General features: G+C 46.9%; 1 protein-coding gene across 4 annotated transcripts in view; it reads left to right on the forward strand.

Annotated features, from left to right (window-relative positions):
• The first annotated feature begins 2,462 nt into the window (after positions 1–2,462).
• UXS1 (UDP-glucuronate decarboxylase 1) overlaps positions 2,463–25,713 on the forward strand; it is a 118,774-nt gene continuing 95,523 nt past the window's right edge. For 3 of the 4 annotated variants that reach the window (XM_034953601.3, XM_034953602.3, XM_034953604.3), the window contains exon 1: positions 2,463–2,660. In XM_034953601.3, the coding sequence (XP_034809492.1) occupies positions 2,567–2,660 (94 nt within the window). In that variant the 5' untranslated portion in view covers positions 2,463–2,566. The remainder of the gene's footprint in view (positions 2,661–25,713) is intronic. The other variant, XM_034953600.3, reaches the window with a different exon arrangement.

A 25,713-nucleotide genomic window follows, 5' to 3' on the forward strand; every position in this document is an offset into this window, starting at 1 on the left:
GACATGTGGGGATTACAATTTGAGATGAGATTTGGGTGGGGACATAGCGCCAAACCATATCAATGAGGTCACAATGAAAGTGCATTGCATAACAGTCCCTAGCACATTGTAGAGGTTTAATAAATGTTAATTTTCTCCACTCCTTAGGCTTTAAACACTTTAGAAGTCATATTAAAATTCATTTTTAATTACCCTGAGTGTCAAAAACACTACCTTTGTAACTTGTTCAAAAATATGTAATCGCTCAAAAATATTGCTGTTAACCTATCCACTGGAAATATGAGGGGGTTGACAGTAAGGGGAGGGAGCAGGGAGGGATGAGCCCAGAACCTGCGGGGGAAGTGGGGATGGGCTGGGAAGAAACAAGGGGGTCTGGGAAGAAACAAGGGAGGCAAGGAGCACAGGGAAATGGTGCTGCCTACGCCCAAGATCCCCGGAGGAGCTTGGAGGGTCTCTTTGGCATCTCCCTGCCTCAGGCCTTCTTACCTCCACTGGGTGCACACTTACTATTGCTTACTTTTTAATTCTGGCTGCGGCTGAGCTGGACACCAGCGTCCTGGGACACCAACCGCCTTCTGGGTGGCAATAATGACAGCAGCAGCTATTTCAACTGCAGCTGCTAATGATATTTCCATATACTTAATCCCACAGGGCAGAAGTTGGCAGTAGTGTCCAGCAGCAGAAAAAAATGCTAACTGGGAATGCTGGGCTTAAGGAGTTTAGTACAGAAATGGCAAATACCCCACAATTTCTAACCCTTATCGTCTAATAGGATACCTATCAACTAAACCCTACCTAAAACCTAAAATGCTTGAAATCCGCCTAGAAGCTTCAGTCTGATTTTGCCCATAGGTCAAATGTTAATGAACTATTATTTTCTTCCATTTCTGCTCCTCATCTTTAATCTAAAAACCACGGAGTCATGGAATGGGAAAGGCCTAGAGCTCCACTTGCTCTAGTTCTCTTTTCAAAAACCATAGATGTAAGGCAAACCCAGAAAGCCACGAGGAAATGCAGACTTACAAACAAAATCGATTTGTTCCAAACTGGTGTGCTCTGGGGGCCTGGCCCCTCTGGGAACCCAGGACTCAGGCTCCCATGCCAGGTGTTTTGTCACTTGGCAGCCTCCTTGGACACGTCAGAGTCAGGGAGCTGGGCTTCTCGAAAGAAGTCCACTCCACCTATGGGCAGCATGCATAGCAGGGGCAATCCGCCTTAGCAAACCGCTCAGTGTTTCCTCCTAGTCAGGGATTCTCAATAGGTTTAGAGGAGGGGTAGGACGGAGGTAGGTTTTATCAGAATCACAGCATTTGCACTATAGTTTGAAAGATGTAACATAAAGCTGCTGCTTTAGTACCAGCTGCCATATTTCCTTTTCTTGGAGGTTTCTAATAAATCTAAAGGAGGGTGATCTATTAAGTTTTGCAAAATGGCCTGAGGTTCCAAGAGGTAGCAGAGCCGCTGCTGACTTCAATTTCTCCGTATAGCTGAAGATGACCTCTTGAAGCCTGCAGATCCCAAATCCGGGATCTCTCTTAATGTGGCATCACACACATCTGTGTGTACCTGTCTTTTTTTCCTCCATGGGACCAGCTCTCTCCAGATCCAACGACAAGCTTCCGATTATCTGTGGATCTGCTGATACATCTCCTTGCTTGTAATCATCATTCAATAAATGCTTTTTAAACACAGGTACCTCCTATGCAATCAGTACAGCACTCATAAAACAGATATACTCAACAAAAAGATTGAATGAAACACACACGACAACATGTTCAGGGTTTTTCTCTAGGCAGAGACAGCGCAATTTCATCTTTTCTTTTCCAAGTCTATCCTAAATTAATATACTTAGCACTGCTTTTTAAAATAATAATAAAAGACTATTATTAAAACAAAGGCACCCCAGTTGATCATAGCCAAGGAAAAAAAACGCAGCCAGTTTTTACTTCGGCAAGGTTTAGGGGATTTATCATTTTCGCTGCCGATATTCTAACTACAAAAAGCCAACTAAACAGCCCAGAGAACGAGGCAACTTTCTGAGGCAGGCATTCAACTTCTAAGGCTCGGCCAAGTTTAGCAAATAAGTTTCGTTTCACTGCAACACCGGAATGCCCACCGCGTGCCCCCCTCCGGGCGGGGCTCGGAAACTGGCCACTGCAGTCGTGCCCTTGGGTTGGGGACGCACCTCAGCGAAACGAATCCAGCCGCACCTCCCGGCTGGCACCCGCGCGCTTTAACTCAGGGAAAACAGACCGGAACGCGCATGCGCCGCGGCGCGCCGCACCGCCCACCAGCCCTCCAGGTCACATTCTTCGAAAACCAAGGCAAGAAAGGCGGCAACTGCGCCTGCGGGTAGAGAAGCCGGAGGGGCGGGGGCGGAGCCGGAGGAAGGGGGTGGAGGCGCGCGTGCGCGGTGATCCCGCCAGCAGGAAGCAGGCGCGCGGGGGCGGGGTCGCGCGGCGGCAGGAGGCGGGGCTCTCGGGGCCGCCGCCGCCGCCGCCGCCGCGCATTGTGCAGCAGGCGGGCCCCCGCGCGGCAGGGCCCTGGACCCGCGCGGCTCCCGGGAATGGTGAGCAAGGCGCTGCTGCGCCTCGTGTCTGCCGTCAACCGCAGGAGGATGAAGCTGCTGCTGGGCATCGCCTTGCTGGCCTACGTCGCCTGTGAGTGCGCGCCCGCTGCCAGCTGGGGAGCCCCATTCATTCCCCGGCGCCGCGGTGGGCCGGGCGGCGGTGGTTCGGGGCCCCGAGGCGGCCCTGCAGCCCCGCGTTGCTCCCCGCCCCGGGCGGGGCCGGCGCTTTCTGCTCCCACCCTTTTCCACTCTTGCAGCAAAGCGGGCCAACTTGGGCGCACACCCCCTACCGCTTAGGCCCGGGCGCGGACCCCGGGCGGAGGGGCCCCTAGCAGTCCTCGGGCGGCCCCAGGTCTCTGCCTCCTGCCCGGGCGCGGGGGACTCGGCGGCGCTGTCGTCCATGTCGCGCTGGGAGCCGGCGAGGGTCCCGGTCGGGGACTCCGGAGCGTGCCGCGTGGGGATACCCTTGGGGACACCCGAGGTCGCGCCGCGGTGTTGGTTAAGTCGGATAAAAATACTGTGGCCATTGGCAGAGCCCCCGCTCCGACTGTTTGCTCCTCAGGAAAATTACTCAGCGTTTAACTCTTGGGGAGCCAAGTGTGGGCGGCTCCCCGGCCCGCGGCCGTGCCCAGGTGTCGGGGCGCACCGGCACCCCCATTCTAGGTTTTCCCCCGGGGCTCGGCGGCCGGGCGAAGCAGGCAGGCAGCTCGGTGGCCGGGCAGGGCGTGCCTGCAGCTTCTCTGTGCGCGGGTCTAGTTTCTGTCATCGCTCACAGCGTGCTGCCTGGAGACAGGGCAGGAGGGGCACTTCGCAGGCAGGTGGTCGGCCCTCTGCTTGTTAGGGAAGTCAGAAACCGTCCTTTTAAAGATCTGTTCGTTGGGAATGTTTTAATTGATGCTATTAATACGTTACCAAGTAGCAAAATTGGACTGGAAATAGCTCCCAGTGTGAGCTGCGTTTGAATGCTAGCCACCCAGACACCCACTGAAATGAAATCACCTGCTAACCTGTTGCTTTACCAAGATCTGATTCCAGAGGTTAGTGGGTACTTCACTTGTCTGAAGTGACTTCAGTTGAGCTCTAGGAAGGCAAGTATGAGTCGATCTAGCCTGTGTGCTACAGCCCAGCTGTTCAGGAGGTGGAGCTGGAAAACCCCAGCAGGACTCCGGGTTGCTAGGGGAGGTTTCAGGCCTCGGATGGGTGTTAGATGTGTGTAGTTTTGCAAGGGAGGAAGAACTAGTCTGAAGTGTGTGTGTGGTCAATCTTGAGTAAGAAAGCTGAGACCCAAGAGGAAAGACCATTTAAAGTTGAATAACTATTATTATGGCAGTAATACTACCTACATTTGTTGAGTGCTTAACTGTGTGAGTCATGATTCTTAGTGCCATTGTCTCAATCATTGAGCAACCCTGGGAAATCGGTACTATAATGATTCCTATTTTAGAGGTGAGGAAGTTAAGGCCAAGAGAGATTAGGAAATTTATGGATGATCACACAGATAGTAAGAGAAGGAGGGCCAAAATTTGAACCCAGAAAGGCCTGGGAGCAGGAGCTAGAACCCAGGTCTTCGAACAGCAGTTTCAATGTTTATTTTGGGGGTATTCTATAGTCGCTGCAAGGGTTTAGAATTAATAAAGTAGGGGATTTATGGAGCCATGGGAAGTTTTTTTTTTTTTTTTGAGACGGAGTCTCGCTCTGTTCAGCCCAGGCTGGAGTGCAGGGGCGCGATCTCGGCTCACTGCAAGCTCCGCCTCCCGGGTTCACGCCATTCTCCTGCCTCAGCCTCCCAAGTAACTGAGACTACAGGCACCCGCCACCACGCCCGGCTAATTTTTTGTATTTTTAGTAGAGACGGGGTTTCACCATGTTAGCCAGGATGGTCTCGATCTCCTGACCTCGTGATCCGCCTGCCTCGGCCTCCCAAAGTGCTGGGATTACAGACGTAAGCCACCGCGCCCAGCAGGAAAGTTTTTTAACCAATCATTCATCTGACCAGGAAATCTTACCAAGTCCTTACTGTTGTCCCTGAATTTGGCACCAGGAGACACCATGGGGTGCTAAAACTTAACTGGTCTGTGCTGTGATGGTACAGACCCTATACCACATAGTGTAGCACATTGATTCTCAGACTTAAGCATGCATCAGAATCAGTAGGGTTTTTTTTAAAAAACACAGACTGCTTGTCTCCCACCTCAAGTTTCTGATTCAGTTGGTCTGGGATGTGGCCTGAGAATCTGCATCACTAATAGGTTGTTCTGTATGCTGTTGCTGTGACCTGACACCACTTTGAGACCCACTGGCCAAGATGGTGAGGTGGGCATGAATTGGAAATGAAGGTTAAATTACAAACTGGTGTGAGGAAAAGGAATGCATGAGAACTATGGCAGGAACTCCTGAGTGAGAGCAATCAGGTACGTTTCTTTTCTTGAGGAATCAAAAGTGAGCTGAGAATGGACGGCTTATGTAGGAGTTAACAGGGAAGTCATAGGAGAGAGTGTGTTCTAGGAGGAGCAGTGTGTGCAGAGGTCCTGCGGCAGCCAAGAGCAGGCAGTATTCTAGGAATGCAAAGAAGGATGGTATTGTTGGAGTGTGAAAACAAAATTACAGCCATGAGGCTGCCCAGGCAGACAGGGGCCAGAGCAGGCAAGCAGGCAGGCAGGCCTGGGGTGCAGCCCACGACATGGTTGATTTTAGCTATGAGGAGTTTAACACAGGGTGGAGGCAGTGTTAATAAGGAGCAGGTATGCTAAGTCTGACCCACTTTGCAGGGAAAAATGTTGCAGGGCTTGTGATTGATAACACCCGAGGACAGTGAAAATGTAGTCCCTCAACCGTGATGTCTGTGTTTTCTAATCTCTGCTTTTCCTAATTAGTAATCTTGCCCTCCCTGTTACAAGTAAAATCTCACCACTGTTTGAAAAAACTGTCCATACTTCCCAATTATATACACCCTCACTGTTAGCCAGCCTCCGTTGCAGAAATGCCCTCTCTGTTTCGGGAACAGAACTCAAGTTCTGTTAGCCTTTCTCCTTCTCCTCCTTACATCTTTCCCAAAGTCTTTGTTACCTACTCTGGCCCTGAGTCTCCTCCTTGATACCACATAACTCTTCTTCATGTCTTGGGGTTGACCACCTGCCAACTTGCATTGTACTTGAGTTCTTTCCCATTCATATGTTGGCTTTTTTTCCTCAATGAAATCCCGATTCTGAGGACAGGGATTGTGTCTTATGTGTTTCAGCCCTTGAAACATTTATAGCAGTGCTAATGGCTCATTGAAAGAACTCAGTTTCTGCCCTTTGTGCTGAATCAAAAATCAGGCCAACCTACTAGGTAGCTCCTGGGCAGACTGCTTGAATTACCTTTAACGTATTTTTTTTTAACATGCATATAGTGTAAAAAGTTAAATAGCTTCTGCAGGGCCAAACAGTATCCCCTGCCACCATTTCCCTCTCCCCAGAAGCAGGCACTTCATTTCTTTTTTTTTTTTTTTTTTTGATACAGAGTTTCGCTTTTGTTGCCCAGGCTGGAGTGCAGTGGCGTGATTTCGGCTCACTGCAACCTTGGCCTCCTGGGTTCAAGTGATTCTCCTGCCTCAGCCTCCTGAGTAGCTGGGATTACAGTCATGCGCCACCATGCCCGGCTAATTTTGTATTTTTAGTAGAGACGGTTTCTCCATGTTGGTCAGGCTGGTCTCAAACTCCTGACCTCAGGTGATCTGCCTACCTCAGCCTCCCAAAGTGCTAGGATTGCAGGCGTGAGCCACCGCACCCAACCCCTAGGCATTTCACTTCTTTTAGTTGATTATTTTGGTATTTATCATTGTGCCATTGAATCACCTGGCTTCCTGATTTTTCAGTTGTAGATATTACCTAGTGACTTTGTTCTTTGGGAGATGATTTTTTTCTTCTCTTTGCCCCTGTACATGCTGTCCACCCTCCTATATAGATGTGGTATAATCTCATGGAGCTCATCATGCAGTGTTTACAAGCATGACTATGTAAATGCTGTTCCTAGTGAGTCATGTTGTAGGTTACTTTTTGTTTTCTCCAGCGAATAATTGGCTGGTGTTCTAATTTGCTTGCTTTCTATGTAGTATGACAGATCCAACTCCAAACTCTTTGCCAGTTGTCTGTCGCGTCTTCCCCCATGATGTTCATGAGCATCAGGATGCCCCTTGGTCAGCACCCCTTCCTGAAGAAGGGCCCCGGGGCCTTCTACTGCAACTTGTGGATACATCTGAGGGTCAGCTGCCAGCCTCACCACCTGCACCCACATCAGCCTGGACCTACCCACTGCAGGACTTCTGTTTCCTGACTTCCTCTTCCTGACTCCCTCTTGTTTCACTCCCTGGTTTGGATGCGATGGGAAGTGGATTCTGAGACTTTACCCATAAGTATATTTTCTGCCTTCATGTCTGATAGATTGATAGTGTAGAATTATAGAAAAAAAGTTCCTTTAGAATTTTTGAAGCATTGGTCCAATCCTTTTTGGCTTCCAGTATTGTTGAAGAATTTCAAGCCAGTCCTTCTCTTTCTGAAGATTGTAGCATCTTCCTTTCGGGTCTAGTTGTCAGTGCTCGCCACACATGTCCATCCCCCTGTCCCCCAGGCTCTTGGTAGGATTGCCCTCCCTTCCTCACTCCCTGAGCTTGATGGCCTCACATGGTTGTTGTGCCAGTGGCCTGCCCAGGAGCTGAGCGGAAGTGCTACTTCCACTTCTGGGCCTGCACTTCGCTGCGAGTGTAAGTTGCTGCCAGAGTTTTCCTTCCCTTTAGTTTGGTTCTGAACTCAGCTTGACAATGATGATACTCAGCTTGCAGAACCCCCTCCCACCCATGCTATGACCCTGTTCGATTGAAATAAACTTGAAGAATAAATCTTGGTTGTTGTAGGCCTCTGAGGGCTTTTGGGCTGCTCATTGCTGTAGCTTAACAATGCCTGCCCTGACTGATACATCCATGGTGTTCCAAGATCCACAGTGCTAGGCCTTGGTGTATTTTATCCAGCATGTTGGGCATTTTTTGTGCCCTGGCAATCCAGAAACACTTATTCTTCAGTTATGGGAATTTTCTTGAATTATTCTTTGGTGATTTTCTCCCCTCCCATTTTCTATTTCATCTCTTTCTGGGACTACTACTATTCTGATATAGGATTGCTGGACCAATCCTCTTATTTCCTATTTTCTACCATTTTAAGGTTGTTGCACTTTTGGGACGTCTCCTCATTTTTGTATTTAGACTCTTCTAGTGATTTTTTTACATTTTATTTTTGCCATACTTTTTCATGTATAAGAGTTCTTTTTTGTTCTGTGAACTTTTTCAAAAAACTAAAACATGGTCTTCATTTCATGGTATATTCTCTGGATTTTTAAAAAATTTGTTTTCTTTTCTCTTTACTGAAGGATCTCTTTCCTCTAGGCTGCCTTCCCGTTTCTGTGTGAGGCTCTCCTCAGATGGCCTGCCCATGTTTAAGAGTGGGGGACTCTGTAGGGATGGGCACTGCCTTCTGTGAGCTGAACCTTTCCTTGTTGGGGCCTTCTGACCTTAGTGCTGCGGGTTGGTCCTCCCGGGCTATTGTCACAAGACTCTCCCTGGTTCCTGCAGGAAGGGGAGGCTTGGCTGCCTGCATCCTGGAGCCCAGTGAGCGAGGGCTGTAGCCTAATCAGTAACCTGATTGTCCCAGGGGGATCTGGGCTCCTCTGTCAGAGACCCTGATTCCACCCTCTCCAGAGATGGAGCCACCTGTCTTCTGCCAGGGTGGGACAGGAGCTGGAACTTGTCCTGCTTCTTAGATGTCTTTGAAAATCAGACTTCCTGTCTCTGCTGCCTCCACACCCATTGCAGATGCTCCAGGCCTGGCCCAGTTCTTGACCCTAAGTATAAATGGGCCATTCCACTGCCCGCCCACGTCCGTGCCCTCTCCATGTCCCCATATTCACCTATCTTCTTTTTCCCATCCAGTAGCATTTTGGTGCCTGTTCTCCCTTCCCCTTCTCCCTGTCCACGTGGATTGATTCCTTAAACAAGAACAAAAAAGAAGTCAGGGAGGAGGGATATGGAGAGAGGGGCAGGGAGGAAAATAGATTGCCTATATTCAAAAAAAGAAAAGAAATCAAAGACAAAAGACATTTTCTGATGTTTTAGTCGGGTTTAGGAGCCATTATCTTGTCACCTTTAGCCTTTGAAAGTTAGAGTTAAGGCTGGTCGCGGTGGCTCATGCCTGTAATCCCAGCATTTTGGGAGGCCAAGGCAGGTGGATCACCTGAGATCGGGAATTTGAGACCAGCCTGGCCAACATGGTGAAACCCCGTCTCTACTAAAAATACAAAAAATTAGCTGGGCATGGTGGCGGGCACCTGTAATCCCAGCAACTCAGGAGGCTGAGGCAGGAGAATCTCGTGAACCCGGAGGCGGAAGTTGCAGTGGGCCAAGATCGTGCCATTGCACTCCAGCCTGGGCAACAAAAGCGAAACTCCATCTCAAAAAAAAAAAAAAAAAAAAAAAAAAAAGGAAATTACAGTTGTGACATCTAGTAACATTTATGTAATTTTTGGTGTAGCGTGGATTTTGTTGTAGTGACATTTTAGTTGTGATACCTTTCTTTCCTGTCAGTGTTACTTAACAAGAAAAGAGATAAAACCTGAAAACCATATGAAAGAGTGTTTTATGTGTCTTAGTTTTGTGTTTATGGTAACAGACTTCAAACTTCTCTGAGGTTGGGACTTTGGTTATGGTACAGTTTTGCCCTTAATAGAATCAGCTCCCACATGATCGGCAATTGCCCTCATAAATTCACTCGGGACACAATTGTTAGCCTCTGCCTTGGAGGATGTGCAGCAAGTTAGATATCACTGTGACGCCAGAGGACCCTGGGGGACAGCAGACAGCTAAAAGCCAACAACCTAGTACCGGTGGCATTCCTAGGCTAACCCGAGCGTGAGATCAGCTTGGGCTTGTCAAATGCAGGTTCCTAGGATCCTCCTAGGCCTGTAGGAGCCTGAGGGTTGGAGGCAGAAGCTGGAAATTGTGAATTTTCAACATTTTCAAAATTTCCTTTCAGATTTTCTATCTTTTCTACTAAAAGAATATTTTAGTGAACACCCAAATACTCTGCCCAGATTCACCAGATGCCTACATTTTTTTCCACATTTTTCTTTTTCTTACTTTTTTTGTATATATTTTATATATACTTTTTTTGTTGAAATATTTGAAAGGTGCAGACGTAACAGTACTTCACCTTCAAGTACTTTACATATATCTCCTAAGAATAAAGGTATTCTTCTATATAATCTCATTACCATTATCACACCCTAAAAATTAACAAAATAATATCTAAGATATAGTCTATATTTAAATTTCCCCCCATTGTATCATAAATGACTTTGATAGCCTTTCTGAGATTTTTTTTTTGCTTCTGTTTTTTTGAGACAGGGTTTCAATCTGTTGTCCATGCTGGAATGCAGTGGCATGATCTTAGCTCACTGCAGCCTCAAAATCCTGCACTCAGGTGATCCTCCTGCCTCAGGCTCCTGAGTAGCTGGGACTACAGGTGTGTGCCACCACAGCCAGCTAATTAAAAAATTTTTTTTTGTTTAGTTTAAAATCTAGGACCCAGTCAAGATTTACATGTTGCATTTGGTTTTATGCCTCTAAATTTCTGGAGCCATAGTAGCCTGATTTTTTTTTTGTTTGTTTGATTGTTTCTCATAACATTTACCTATATATGTGTGTGTGTGTATATACATATTTATGTATATTCATGTATATGTGTGTGTGTGTGTGTGTGTGTGTGTATATGTATATATATAAAAGCCCAGAGCAGTTTTCCTATAAATGTCCCACATTCTGGATTTGTCTGATTGTTTCCTTATGATTAAGTTCAGTTAAACATTTTTATAACAATGCTTGCTAATTGGTGTCGTTGGGAACATGTAGTGTCTGGGCTGGTCCCACTTGACAGTGTTCAGTGTGACCCCTGGAAGGAATGGCCTCTATGCTGCTTCATTTTGAAGGTACATTTTTGCAGTGTGCAATCTGTGGAGTGATTCTTGCCACCTGTGCGAATATCTTGTTCTCCAGCCAGTGCATTTCATGTCCATTGACGATCCTTGCCTGGACTGATTTTTCTGTTGGGGATTGCAGTTAGTGATTTTCTAATTTTGTAAATCTTTTGATAGTTATTAACTGGTGGTGTTTTGAAAAGAACTTTCCCTCCCTTTTTCTTCTCTCACTGTATTAGTTTCCCGTGGCTGCTGTAACAAATTACTCCAAATTAGGTGCCTTTGAAACAAGAGATATTTATTATTTCTAAATCTGGTGGCCAGAAGTCTGAAATCAAGGTGTTGGCAGGGCTGAACTCCCTCGGAAGGCTCCTCTGTAGCTCCAGGGTTTCTTGTCTTTTGCCTGCACTGCTCCAGCCTCTGCGGTGACATGGCCTCCTCCTTTTCTGTCTGCTAAATCTCTCCTGGGTGTTTCTTATAAGAACATTTGTCACTAGATTTAGAGCCCAACTGGATAATCCGGGATGATCTTTTTGTCTTGAGATCTTTAATTACAGCTAAAAAGACCTTTTTTCCAAGTAAGATAACAATCACAAATTCTAGGAATTGGAATGTGGACATATTTTAGGGGGCACCGTTAAACTCATGGTGATCTTTCTTTAATCACTGTGGACCCGTAGCTTCTTTTAGTCTTTGAGCACTTCCTTAATGTCTAGATGTTTCAGGCTCATTTTCTTTTTCTGCCCCAAACCTGGAATCAGCCTTCTCTCCAAGGAGCCAGAATTGAATGGAATCATTGGCCACTTGGTTGGTGTCTAGAGAGTGGGAGAATTGGTTGGTAGTATGGGAAAAGCACACACACGTGGTATCAGAAGTGTTCTGTAGGTAGAAACAGGGTTTAAGACTTGGGCATCTTTATTTTCAACAATTTTCCCATTTTCCACCATAGTTCCTAAGAAAACGGACAAGGTAAAGTAGTCAAGGTAAAGTGCTGAGTACCATGAGAGAAATGAGATCTGGGACTTGGAGAGAATGGGATGCCCTTAAGACCTGGGGCATTGAGTTGGCATTTAGCAGAAGGATACAATTTGGGCAGTGGAGTTGAAGGTGAAAGTGATGGAATGAGCAGAGGCTGGAGTGACACAATGCCAGGAGCAGGAGTCTTTGTGGCCCATAAAGGCAGAACGTGGAAGTCTGACCTGACATAAACGATTTAATGACATGAGTAAGCCCTCCATAAGAATTTGTGCAGCATGAGAGAGATTTTGATGAACATGCCTGAAGTGTTCAGACATTAGGGCAGGGCAAAGTATAATCAGTTTTGCATTTTGGGGTTGGCCAGTGTGGCCTGAAATGTGCTTTGTGGTGTGCATGTCTCCTGAGCTGCCTACCTTTTGTAGATATGTGACTGGATTCTAGTCCTGGTATATGATATGTATGGTACTTCTGTACAGGCCAGTGCTGTGATCTGAATGTTTGTGTCCCCTGGAATTCACATGTTGGAACCCAGTCCCTGAAGTGATGGCATTAAGAGGTGGGGTATTTGGGAGGTGATTAGGTCAGGAGGCAGAGCCCTCATGCATGGGATAGTGTCTTTGTAACAGAGGCCCAAGGGAGTTCATTCCTCCCTTCCACCATGTGAGGATACAGCAAGAAGGCACCGTCTGTGCATAGGAAGTGAGCCCTCACCGCCAGTGTCTTGATCTTGCACTTCCCAACCTTCATAACTGTGAGAAACAAATTCCTGTTTATTAGCCACCCACTGTGTAGTATATTTGTGATAGCAGCCTGAACATGGACTAAGACAGCTGAGAAGTCAAGAACATGTCTGATGTGAAGTTGGAGAGCTTTCACAAATAGATATGTTGAATAGGTGAGGCCAGTTACCAGATTCTTCATGTGTACTGAACCCGCATTAATGTCTACTGCAAATTTCTTGTCTTGCTTTTTGTCTTACAAATATGACAATTCCTAGGAATTACCTGAAGGGTAAATGTGGGGAGGATTAATTCAGGGTCAGCCCTTTTCTTTTTCTTTTTATACTTTTATTTTTTTCTGAGATGGAGTTTTGCTCTGTTGCCCAGGCTGGAATGCAGTGGTGCGATTTTGCCTCACTGCAACTTCTGCCTCCCAGGTTCCAGCGTTTCTCCTGCCTCAGCCTCCTGAGTAGCTGGGATCACAAGCGTGCGCCACCACGCCCGGCTAATTTTTGTATTTTTAGTAGAGATGAGGTTTCACCATGTTGGCCAGGCTGGTCTCGAACTCCCGACCTCAGGTGATCCACCCACCTCGGCCTCCCAAAGTGCTGGGATTAGAGGCGTGAGCCACTGTGCCTGGCCAGATCATCCCTTTTCTGAATAAAGCAGTCTCACCCTATCACGTGGTGCAAGCTTTCTAACCTTCTGTTTCAATTTTTTTTTCCACTTGTAAAATGAAAATACTCTGGTCTCTTTTGCCTTGCAGGTAAAAATAATTTGTTTTAAATACTGTGAGGAATTGAAGGGATTTCTCTAAAGAGATGATAGCTTCACTTGATGAGCTTCAAGGGAAAAAAGGTGTGGGTGTGTGTTGTAAAGTAACCTGCAACATGGAGGGACTCCTTCCAGGCAGGAAGGGCAGTGACGGCCAGCAAGTGGGAACTTCTCCTCTGAGGGGGGCTGAGGGTTTCCTCATCGCCCTGCATTTAGAAGGGCCAAGAGTGAATTTGGAGTTAATCCATCAGTTTCTTTTTGGTTAAGCTTTTTAGAGTTGCTGTAACCAAAATAAATAAGTGAAGTAAAGCAACAGCAGAAAACATTTGAACTTCAAAGCAGTCTTTTTCAGAGGGAGTCTGGATGTGCTAGAAAAGGAAAACAATTTTGTTAGGGTTGTGAGATCTTGGAATGTTATTCTTAGTATCTTTGAATATTTTTATAGTATTTTTAGAAATTGAAAGCAAAGCATGCTGGTTCTAAGTTAGAATTTGGTTGACATATATACTGGGGGTGACCTTGCTTTTTTTTTTTTTTTTTGGAAAAAAAAAAAGACTTGAGCAGGCAGCTGGGTTTTATCAGCAACAGAACATTGGTGGTGTAGGATGGCTTGGTTGTAACCAAGGGAAAGAACCAAGTTATTCTGACACTCATCAAAGGGGCTAGTGATGGCTCTGGTGGAAATGGCCATTAGCTGTGAATAATGGATCCTCATAAACAGGGCTTCTCAGCAAAACTCATACATTGCCAAATCAGGATCTTTTTCTTTTTTTCTTTTGGTTTCTTTTGCTGTTCTGTGGAATTTAATTCTGATTCCCTGCTCCCTTACCCCAGTGCATCCTAATTATTTAAAAAACAGAATTTCTATCCTAGGTTCTTAATTCAATGAGAGGACCCCACTATCCCAACGGAAGCGCTCTCTGCCCTCCTTAGGCTTCACCTTGCCTGCGTTCCCACCCCACCCCCACCCACCAGTGTAGATGCTGAAATGCAGCCCTCACTTTGGGCAGGAGAAGCAGCACTCGACTATCCTGCAGTGAGGCGTGAAGAGGGGAGATGTTCTCTCCATTTCATAGATGGGGAAACTGAGGCATGGAGAATGAGCCCAGAGCACTGACAGCCCTCTGGGTTGGGGCACAGCTGTGGTGGCTGAGGATCGTGCCCGTGGGTGCTGTGGTTTGGAGATGGTCCTCCTAGATCCCTCTCTCACCTTCTTTCCCTCTCTGCCCTTTTTGAACACAAAATGAAAAGGCTAGCTTAAAACCATTATTAAAACTTTTTAAGCTCCCATTTGAAAATTACAAAATACAGGAGAAATGAGAAAACAAGGTGCTCAATGTGGAAAAGCTAGAGAATGAAGTGCAAAGAAGAGAAAAATCCCAGACCTCATAATTTCTGCATATTAAATTGCCTTCCCATCCAGAAATAGCGCCTAGCTTTTCTTTACCAAACTTGTTCAAGCCACTGCCCGCGGGCTGCATGTGGCCCAGGACAAATTCATAAACTTTCTTAAAACATTATGAGTTTTGTTTTGCTTTTTTTGCTCTTCAGCTATTGTTAGCGTTATATGTGGCCCAAGACAATTATTTTTCCACTGTGGCCCAGGGATTCCGAAAGATTGGACACCCATACTTTAGATAGACCTTTCTTTTGGCCCTCAGCAAAGTTTTGTAATTTCTTTCTTTTGTGAAGTGTATTTCCATCAAATTTCTCTTTAGCATTCATTCTACATCAAGATCAAGTATCAAATATATTACTAACAAAACTTCTTAACAGTAAGCAATAAAATGAGCCCTGGAGTCATAATCCATCTTTTAAAAAAATTTCTCCTTTGCCTTTTGCATTAATCCTTAAGTTGTATACTTTTTTCCCATCTTCTTCTTAACTTTTAGAAAGTGCCCTACTTTCAGAAAGAAATAATAGAGCTTTACATGTTATGTCGGATCCCAGCGTTAGCACTCCTGGGTTTCTTAGGTCATAGTAGTTCCTCCTAAAAGTCGTGGTGAGAAGTCTGAATTTACTTTTTCTTCTTAACTAGTATGGATTTTTTAAAACATTTATTTATGTTTTTTGAGACGGAGTCTCACTCTGTAGCCCAAGCTGCAGTGCAGTGGTGCCATATCGGCTCACTGCAACCTGCCCTCCTAAGCTCAAGTGATTCTGGTGCCTCAGTCTCCTGAGTGGGAGACTACAGGCGCACGCCACCATGGCCGGCTAGTTTTTTGTATTTTAGTTGAGACAGGGTTTCACCATGTTGCCCAGGGTCGTCTCGAACTCCTGAGCTCAGGTGATCTGCCCGTCTTGACCTCCCAAAGTGCTGGGATTACAGGTGTGAGCCACCACGCCCCGCTTGCCCCAGCTTTCTTTGCCTTAGGCATTCTAAAAATAGATTCATTAACGGTTATTCTCAAACCTAATCGGTGGTGCTCGCTGGAGCCTGCTGAGAAGGGAGCATGTGCCGGGAGCTGGGGCCTGTTAGCAGTTTTCAGAGAGGCAGCCGCACTCGGTGATGAGGTTCCAGAGCCCCGCCCTGAGCCAGGGACGTGATTGGCAGCGGGGAAGAAGAGTACAGGGCTGCTGAGGGATATGCCTGTAAGGATGAGGGCCCTGATGCTTAGCCTCACTGGTGACAGGCGTGGGAGGGATGAAACTCCAGTGACCTCTCCGCAGCCCACCCTGTGGGATGCCCCCATGAACTAGGAGGGATTCCCTCCCCTTGGTTTCCCTCTTTTTCTTTAATGTATCTGTTCGTTCCATCAGAAAACTAAGGAGATTCATTCATTTGGTAACCTTAGGGGAAGTATATTTCATTTTCCATTGTTATTGTTTGAGGTAAAATATTGTCACATATCCTTAGGTGGAGCCTACATCTCTTTAAGTAGAAAAAGGCAAAAGAAATAGCATGGTAACATTTTCTACCATGCCACACCAGGCATCATTGATATTTGCAAAGTTGGAAGGAGAGGAGGAAAAAGAGTCCACTTCTTTGTTGTCTGTAGTAATTTGCAGGATGAAAGTCAATTTTTGCTTTCTGGAGTTCAGAAGTGGTCTGGAATTTTTCTATTTCTTTCTCCCTATTCTCCCCAAATTTGATGGTATCCTCTGGTATTTCAGATGAAGAGATGTTTTGTGCTTGTTAAATGGTGACGCTGGACTAGAACCTCGAGTGAAATGTGTGAGTGCAACGTGTTTCCAAGTTTATTGGTGTCCTGCTTCCAGTGACAGAAAGTACTTGATTTTCTCAGGTGGAGATATGCAGATAGTGTATCTTATTTCCAGCTCTAAGAATTAGTCACATAATTGTTACTGAAATACTTATTGCAGAGCTTTCTCTCTGTAGTATTTTTGCAGCCAAATCCTAAGTTGAGGTGGAGAACCTGGGAAGGTACTTGGTGGTTAAGGGTGGTTTATAATTTGGATAGTGAGATGCAAGGGTCATTGATATTTTACATATCTTTCTGGGGCTTAGTTTTAATTCATAATTTTAACAGTCAAACAGTCTGGAAGTATATGGAAAGCATCGCTCCCTTCCAGCTAATCCTGTTCACCTTCCGGTGGGTTACTGGTTGTTTCCTTTGCATTGTACCATTTGTAGAATGTCTTAGGTCTTAGGTGCTTTTAAAATGTAAATGGTTTTATGCCCTTGATTTTTCTGTGCTTTGCTTTTTTACTTTATATGTGGAGGAAATCTTTCTTTTTTGAGACGGAGTCTCGCTCTGTCGCCTAGGCTGGAGTGCAGTGGTGTGATCTCGGCTCACTGCAATCTCTGCCTCCTGGGTTCAAGTGATTCTCCTGCCTCAGCCTCTGGAGTAGCTGGGATTACAGGTGCACACCACCATGCCCGGCTAATTTTGTTATTTTTTTTAGTAGAGATGGGGTTTCACCTTGTTGGCCAGGCTGGTCTGGAACTCCTGACCTTGTGATCTGCCTGCCTCAGCCTCCCAAAGTGCTGGGATTACAGGCATGAGCCACCACACCTGGCCGTGGAGGAAATCTTTCAACACAGAGATCTACCTCATGAATCTATGGTTGCACAGAACTCATTGGTAGATTTATATCATAGTGTCTTCTCATGTAAACAAAAAGAAGGCTTTGTATGAGTGGGGACTTCTAGTGGAAAATCCTGTTCCTTCAAACTGTTGTTCTTACAGCCTTCTTGAATAAGAGTGAAACCCCTTAAGGATAGAATGCAATATTTAGAACTTTAAAGCTTTACCTTCAAGCCTGTCTTGGGATTTGAAGGTCAGTCATGTTAAAGTTCTCATTGTAATCTTCATTTCCTCTGTAATGTTGAACTTGCAGAGTAAAGTAGAGAATGAATCAGACAGGGACCTTGTCCTCATCGTGAAGGTGGAGACAGGAGCAGGCGGAAGACTCCATGGTGATACAAAGAAAGGGTCTGGGCGGGCATCTGAGAGGGGGTGAGGCCGCACAGGGTTGGGAAAGATGACAGAGCCAGAGAGCGGAGAGCAGGAGAAGTGCAGGGCAGGGCCTTTGTGGAGAGGGTCAGGGGAAGAGCCAGGGTTTGAAGTCAGAGCAAGAGCGGGGGTTCAGGGTGGGGTGGGGGAGACCATGGAGGCCTCATCACAAAGGGTCCTTTGGGCATCCTGTCCAGGAACATGGGCAGGGAGCCTTGGGATTGGCCTTGATTTGGAGAGGGTGCCTCGCCTGTGCCTGATGCATGATGGAGCCACAGAGGGAGACTGGGCACCCTCAGGAGGAGGACAGAGCCAGACACCAGTGACCATGCAGGGCTTTGCTGCACAGAGCAAAGGTAACATGAAGCCCTGCTCCCAAGCTGTGCCCCATCCAGCCCACAGGGACCTGGTGCTGAGCGAGCTTTATCAACACCGCCCTGCTGTCCGTTAGAGAAAAGGCCCATTAATGATCAGACGCTGATTATTTCTTGGTCAGGAAGTACGAATGTGATAGAAGAAGCTGGAAGGCATTCTGTGGTTCAGGAAGGCTGGGGGGCACTGGGTGTGCTCAGAACTACACTGCCCAGCTGGCCGCAGGTGATGGAGGAGTAGACATAGGGCGGGGGAAAGGGGGCTGGGAGTGGGGGCCAGTGCCAGGCATCCACTAGGGTGGGGCAGGGTGTGCCCCATGGGCCCTACTCCATGTGGAATGTTGTAAAAGAGATTTGTGGAGCTGCTATATATACACACACACACACTCTAACATATATACACACACACATATATACACACACGTACATGTACATATACACATATATATACAGACACACCCACTTGTATATATTTACAGACACATACATATACATAGACTTGTATATGTATACATACACATACTTATATATATACACACACTTGTATGTATATACACACACATACATATATACATACACATACTTTTTGCCTTGTCCTTTTACATTGTTTCTGTTGTTATAAAGAACATAATATAGTGGTACACATACATATATGTGGGGTGCATGCTCAACACTGATAATTGGAAGCGGGTGACCAGATAGTTCTGGAGAACTCAGAAATCTTGAGCAGGAAAAGGACAAAGACTTTTTGGACAAACCGTGTAAAGAAGGGAGAAGTGCCACGTGGGGATGGCATAGACAGAAGGGCCCGGAAGGAGGTGGCCTGGTGATGCAGTGGCCAGGGCCCCCACGCGGCGGGCACAGAGATGGGGGACACATGGAGGAACACATGGTCAGCATCTGCCAACCGCAATGGAAGAGCAGTGAAGAGGGAGAAGGGGCGTCTAGAATTTAGTAGCGCCTGCGATGGAGGAGATTTGTGCAGAGGAGTTCTTCTGGCATTTGACTCTGTTCTTTGTCTTACTGAAATGTGGAATGTCTTCAGAGGAACTGAGCAAGTGAGAACACAGGTGGGTGCCCAGAGCAGAGGGTCTCAGATTTGGGTCACGTCAGCAACGCCTGGAACCTTGCTAAGGCCAGATGGCCAGACCACACCCCAGAGTTTCTGCTTTGGGAGCTGTCCTACCCCAGGCTGCAGTAACAAAATACCACAGACAAGGTGGCTTATGAGCAACAGAAATTTATTTCCCACAGTTCTGGAGGCTGGGAAGTCCAAGATGAAGGCCCCAGTAGATTCAGTATCTGGTGAGGGCCCAATTCCTGTTCTTAGATGGCGCCTTCTTGCAGTGTCCTCACATGGCAAAGGGGTGAGGGAGCTCTTCAGGGTCCCTCTTAAGAGGGCACTGACCCCATTCATGAGAGCTCTGCTTTCCCAACCCAGTTACCATCCACAGTCCTCACCTCCAAGTGCCAATATATTGGGGGTTAGGATTTCAACATGTGAATTTTAAGGAGACACAAATATTCAGACAGGAGCCCTGCGTGGGACCTGAGAATCCATATTACCAGCAAGTTCTCAGATGAGGCTGCTGGTACAGTTCAGGAACACACTTTGCATAGCTCTGGCCTAAAGAAGCATTTGTGCTGTTCTTCATTAGAGGGTTCCCTGTGGAAGTGTTTCTTTTATCCAGGCTTTTAAAACAGAGTAGTAAATTTCCATGAGATACTTAAGTAAATGGTTTTGAATTTCTGGCTCTTTTGACTTACAAGTTTATAGGCTTTTAATTTATCATTTAATTTACAATTTGGGGAATTTTGCATTATACTTTGAAAACCATGATATTGCCCTACCTGGACTAGACAGACCAACTTAGCATCCTCTACAGACTTAAAAAAGGTGTTCAAAAGTTTCTTGTGATTTGCGGAAATTAAAGTAATACAAAAGTATAGGAAGGTCGTATTACCTGGTGTCCCCAGACTTCTAAAATAAACAAATACATGAATAGCTTTAAAAATGCATGTAGCTAGGCTGGGCTTGGTGGCTCACGCCTATAATCCCATCACTTTGGGAGGCCGAAAAAGGTGGTTCACCTGAGGTCTGGAATTCAAGACCAGCCTGGCCAACATGGCGAAACCCCATCTCTACTAAAAATACAAAAATTAGCCAGGTGTGGTAGCACGCAACTGTAATCCTAGCTACTCAGGAGGCTGAGACAGGAGAATCGCTTGAACCCGGGCGGCAAAGGTTACAGTGAGCCAAGATCATGCCACTTCATTCCAGCCTGGGTGACAGAGCAAGACTCCATCTCAAAAAAAAAAAAAAAAAAAAAGAAAAGAAAAAAAAATGCATGTAGCTTTAAAAAGCAAAAACATTGACCCTGCTGTATGTATTATCCTCTAAGTTGTCCTTTTTACTTAACGTTGGCATTTTATGTGCAAAAAGCTGTAAAAGGTGCAGATATCATCTACAAAACCCATACTTTTAACCACCCTTTAAAAAAAGTGACATCTTGGGGCAAAATTTTTTCCCCTGGGCATATTGGTAGGATTTTATTAGGTAAGCCTATGGGAAGGTGTGCATCACAAGGGTTTTATAGCCGGATTTCAGAGCCTGCCAGCTGGGGTTGCAGAGAGCTGCTCTTTTGCCTGCTTCTGGAGGCAACAAATTGGAGTTCTGGCTTCCTGGAGGGCTCAGAGCAGGGCGAGGACCACAGGGAGGTCTGATAAGCAAGCGCCCTTTGCTTTAGGCTTGGAGCATGCCGGTTGCTAGAGCCTGCTCAGGCACCCCAGATTGACTTTTTATTTGGGCCACTTTTCATCCTGTGTAACCGCTTAGAATGAGCACAGGCCTGGAAGGCTGAGGGTGGCGGCAGAGTGCTTCTCTAGTCTGGGCATGCTCCAAGGTTTAGGGCTAAGGCTCCTTCAGGTTCAGGAGTAGGCACGGCTTCCCGTTCAGCAACTGCCACTCTTTGGTCTATCATGATGCCTGACCTTTGAGCACCTCATTCTTTTGGTGGGAACTAGCAACTGCGAAGCCCCCTCACCGCAGGGACACATCCCCCTTTCTTATTTGGAGAATTAAACACAGAGCAGTATCTTCTAATTCGAACCTTCTGGTCAGCTTAAGCAAAACTTTGAATGCTTTTCTTCTTAGAAGAATGATGCATATTCTTAGCTGCTTTAAGCAAACATTTCAGTTGTGCCACCTCAGGGTTTATCCAAGGAAAGTCGAAGATTTGCCCTTTTCCAGAGTGCTAGGATGATTGGGGTTCTTCAGAGGTGAGTAAGGATGCATCTTTCCTATGTACACTTGTTTTCTTCAGATGGGAGGTGGGAGGACTACAGCCAGGTGGGGAGCAGCCTGGGGTGGGGGGATAGGGATCAGAATTTTCCGAGGACTTCAGACTTGGCCCTTGCCTTCTACCCAGGCGGGCCAGTCTCTATTCAATGCAGTGCCTTTGACTGGAGGAGGGCACAGATACACTTGGTAGGGCAAGCTGTGGGTGAGGAGGGATTTAGCCCTATATTTGGCTTGATTCGAGGGCTGTGACCTGGGCATATGAGCATCAGTAGATTAAAGGTGGTGACAGGTCTGGCACTGTTTTGGTTGTGGTTATGTTACACTGCTTAACCAACCACTTTAAAACATAGTGGCAGAAAACAGTTACCGTTGTATTTATACCCATGGGCTTGGTGGGTCAGGAATTTGAGATGGGGATGGCTCTTCTTTGTTTCGTGATGCCTGGGACCACACCCAGGTTACAGCATCCATTTGCAGGCGGCTTTTTCACTGGCAGGTCTGGACCTTGAGGACAGACTCAGGCTTGGCTGTTAGAGTGCCCACAGGCAAACTGTCCGGCCTCGGGTGGTCAGACTTCACACGTGGTGGTTCAGGGCTCTGAGACCAAGTGTCTCAGCAAATGTGGCGGAAGCACTGGCCATCTGTGACCATCTAAAGGCATCATATAGTGTATCTTTTGCTCTTCCCTGTGGTCCAAGCAGCTCAAGACCCCCAGACTTAAAAGAAGGACACAGAGACACTTCTCCTGTCCCCCCATGCAAGGTGTGCCAGATAATTTTTGGACAGGTTTTAAAAGTGTCACTTTGGAGTCTCCCTTTGGGTGTAAAGGCTCCATGTAGCTTTGCTGCAAGCACTTGGCAGAGAAACTGTTTTTCAACTTAGATGAAGCTTTTCGATACAGCTCACATGTTCAGAAAAGCTTGAGAGGAACAGCAAACAGTCCAGCATTGGAATGCATGCAGCAGCAGCATTCTGGAACTTTCTCTGCCAATAATACTTTCAGTGTGCTCAAGGTGCCCTCTGTTTGTACAAGATTTCCATTTTGAATGTCTCTCTAAATTAAAGTGTTCCTGCTCTGAGCACTGGAAGGTTGGAAATCGCTATTCATTCTCCTGAAATGGGGGGCATCTTTCACATTCCAGGAGGCTTCGCTGCCCCACTGAGGATTTCATGGAGGTTGATGTCACTCAGTTTTTGTTTGAGCATGTGCCACGTGGCATTGAGGATGGGGGATTAGCTTAGAGGATGTGTTTGGAAATGAACAAGATGCGTTTCTTCCATGCAGATGGGAAGGAATCTGGAGCCCTTGACAGGTCATGCAGGCCTTGGACTGAGGCCTCACTTTTGGAAGGGTGGCCCAGGGATGGGTGGGCGCTAGCTGTGTGTCCTCAAGCAAGTCAGCGGCTACCTTTTGGGGCCTGTCTTCCGCTGTGGGATGGTGGTGATACCATGACGTTGTGATTAGAACCAACATAAAAGGCCCACGTGGAGTAGGTGCTCAGTAAGCAGCAGTGATGCTGGCATTGCCACTCTTACTGGGCACGTGCCTTGGTTCTGTTACTAGGCCCTCCCCAGGGCTGTGGCCTCTTACTACGTGCGCCCCACACAGGCCCTGGGTTGCACCTCTGGCTGGTGCGTGCCTTCAAGCCCCAGCCCTCAGGTTCTATTTGCCTGTGAGACATCTTCATGTGGATTGCTACAGGATGCCCTGAGCTAAGCATGTGCTTATCTCAGACCATCCTCCCCTGCCCCAACTATCTGCCTCTGGTGCTCTTATCTTGTGACATTACTGTCCTCACCCTCAGGACCGGTGGGCTCTGCCCTCTGCATTATTTACTCTCTGTTCACCTCCTCCCTCGCCCATTTGTCTCTCACACCGCTGCTTCCAGATTTGCTCAGACTACAGCACCTCACTGTCTCTTCATGCTCTGAACAGCTGTTCATTGCCTGCTGTCCGGAGCCCAGCTTTCTTGGAATAATATAAAAGGGAACACAGTGGTGCCCATATTTGGTTCATGAACAGAATCTCCTGGGGCTTGTTATGAAAACAACCATCCTGCCCATCTTGACCTTGCTGCTGCATCTTCCCCTCCCCAGGGGCCTCTGCTGGCATTGCCATCCCGCCCCCCCCCCCGCCAATCCTCTTCCTCCACCAGAATCTCCTTCTCCATCCGGAAGTCTTCCCACAGGCATCTTCACGCTACTCCCCAGGACTCAGGTGACTGCAGCCTTTACTTCTCCAGGGTTCATTATATATAGGTGGCTGCTGACCATTTTCCTTCAAGGACAAGAACTCCTTGGACTGGAATCACCCTAGTCATTCTGGTATCCCTTAGAGCAGAGGTCAGCAAACTGTGGCCCATGGGCCATATCCAGCCCAGTGCTAGTTTTTGTAAGATCCAAGAGCTAGAAAGTTTTAACAATTTTTAAATGGTTGAAAAAGGTCAAAAAGAATACTAGTTCACAGCACCTGAAAATTGTATAAAATGCACATTTCTGTGTCCTTCAATAAAGTTGTGTGGGAGCACAGCCATGCTTTTACAAATTATCTTCAGCTGTGTTCACTCTCCAGCGGTAGAGTTGAATAGCTGGGACAGAGATGTCCCACAAAACTGCAATATTTGCTATTCTGGCTCTTTTAATAGAGTTTTGTGGGTTTTTAATTTTTTTTTTGAGACAGAGTCTCACTTTGTTTTCTGGGCTGGGGTGCAGCGGTGTGATTATGGCTCACTGCGGCCTCAACCTCCTGGGCTCAAGTGATTCTCCCACCTCCGCTTCCTGAGTAGCTGGGACCACAGGTGTGTGCCACCATGCCCAGCTAATTTTTGTATTTTTTTGTAGAGACAGGATTTCACCATGTTACTCATGCTGGTCTCAAACTCCTGGGCTAAAGCAGTCGACACTCCCAAAGTGCTGGGATTACAGGCATCAGCCACCACACCCAGCCTACAGTTTTCTGACTTCTGCCCTAGAGTAGCAATTCCCAGTCATCCGGGGGAGCGTTTTAGTCAGGCTTTCAGCAAATATTTAGGGAGCACATACTATGTTCGTCTGTCTCAGTACCCTAGATAACAGCACTGAACAAAACAAAATTGTTGCTGCTGTGGAGCTTACATTTTTTTATTGGGCACAAACAGGCAATAAACAGATATAAATAGGTATATTAGCTGGTGATAAGTGCTGTGAAGAAAAAGGCTAAGTGGGCTGTTGGGGGGTGGGTGCTCTCATAGATGGATTGGTCGGAAGACCTCTTTTGTAAGGTAACTTTTGAGCTGAGACCTTGGATGAACTGAGGGAGGGGGAAAGGTGAAGAGGCAGTTGGGAGAAGTGTAAGTGCAAAGGCCCTGAGGCAGGCAGGTGTGGCAAGTCTGAGGAATGACGAGGCAGATGGCCTGAGCCTGGACTCTGAACATTCAGGGAGATGGGCAATAGGTGGTGGCAGCAGGTCCCCAGATCCCTTAGGGTAGAGGTCCTCCTCCCTCGCCAGGGGTCACAGTCACCTGGGGTACTTAAAAAATACAGCTGCTGGGAGGCCTCTGTAGAGATTCTGATTCAGCAGGTCTGAAGTACAGACCTGTGGCCTGGAAGGTCCTAGATTTTATCGGTTGAGATGGGAGAATCAGATCCACACTGCTCCACCCCCAGCCCCATCTCCGTCAGTGTTGGGGCCTGCAGAGCCCTTGCAATGCTAAAAGGCAGTGTGGATTAGGAACCTTGGCTACCGGACCTCACACATTGCTTGGCTCCTAGAAGATACTCAAATAAATGTTTAAATAATTTTTAAAAAGAGACCTGCATTTGCCCTGTGACTGATGGCCTCTGTTACTGTTATTTTGGGGCATGCCTTTTCTTTCTCTGTACATGGTTCCGTCTAGAGGCCTAGGTCTCAATAAAGGGGTAAGTCCTCCAGCATCTAGCCAGTGGTGGCCGCTCCACCTTTTATTGCAGGAATGGGGACACACTGTTTCCCGTAGTCTGAGGTGGACCCACCCCGCCCCCCCACTGCTTGTCACCCAGCCAGGCCTTTGGGAAGGGTTCTCCACGCCCTCTCAGGGGATCCTCCCCATACATGCTGCATTTCCGTCACAGACCCCATGTCGCCTGTGGAGAGTAAAGCAATGTGTGCAGGGTCTTAACTTGTGCATCCGCAAGCGCTGAGTTTGTTGAATGAATGGGGGATGGATGAGCAAGGAAGGATTTTAGGAAACGTTGGAAGGAAGGCAAAGCCTGCATGAGGACCCCGCAGCCAGGGGCTGCCTGATTTCACTGAGCATCCAGCAGGCTGCTTTATAGGATGTCATACTATAAAGAAGGGCGTGCCTTACATACAGTGTTACATAGATAACGTAGGGTAGGAGAGCAGTCTCCCTAAATCACACTTTCTTCCTGTGACTTAGTGTAAAAGTACATATGCTTTCCAGTTTGAAACAGTGATCGGAATGACTGAGAAAAACATGCTAAAGCATACTGTAGCCATTTAAAATGGACAGGTAGAAAACGGAAATGGTGATTTTGCCTGATCCAGCCTTGTAACATTACTTGAAATAGGGCCATTGAAATTGCTACCCACATCTGGATTCCTGGT

The sequence above is a fragment of the Pan paniscus genome, chromosome 12, assembly GCF_029289425.2.
Source record: "Pan paniscus chromosome 12, NHGRI_mPanPan1-v2.0_pri, whole genome shotgun sequence".
NCBI lineage: Eukaryota > Metazoa > Chordata > Mammalia > Primates > Hominidae > Pan > Pan paniscus.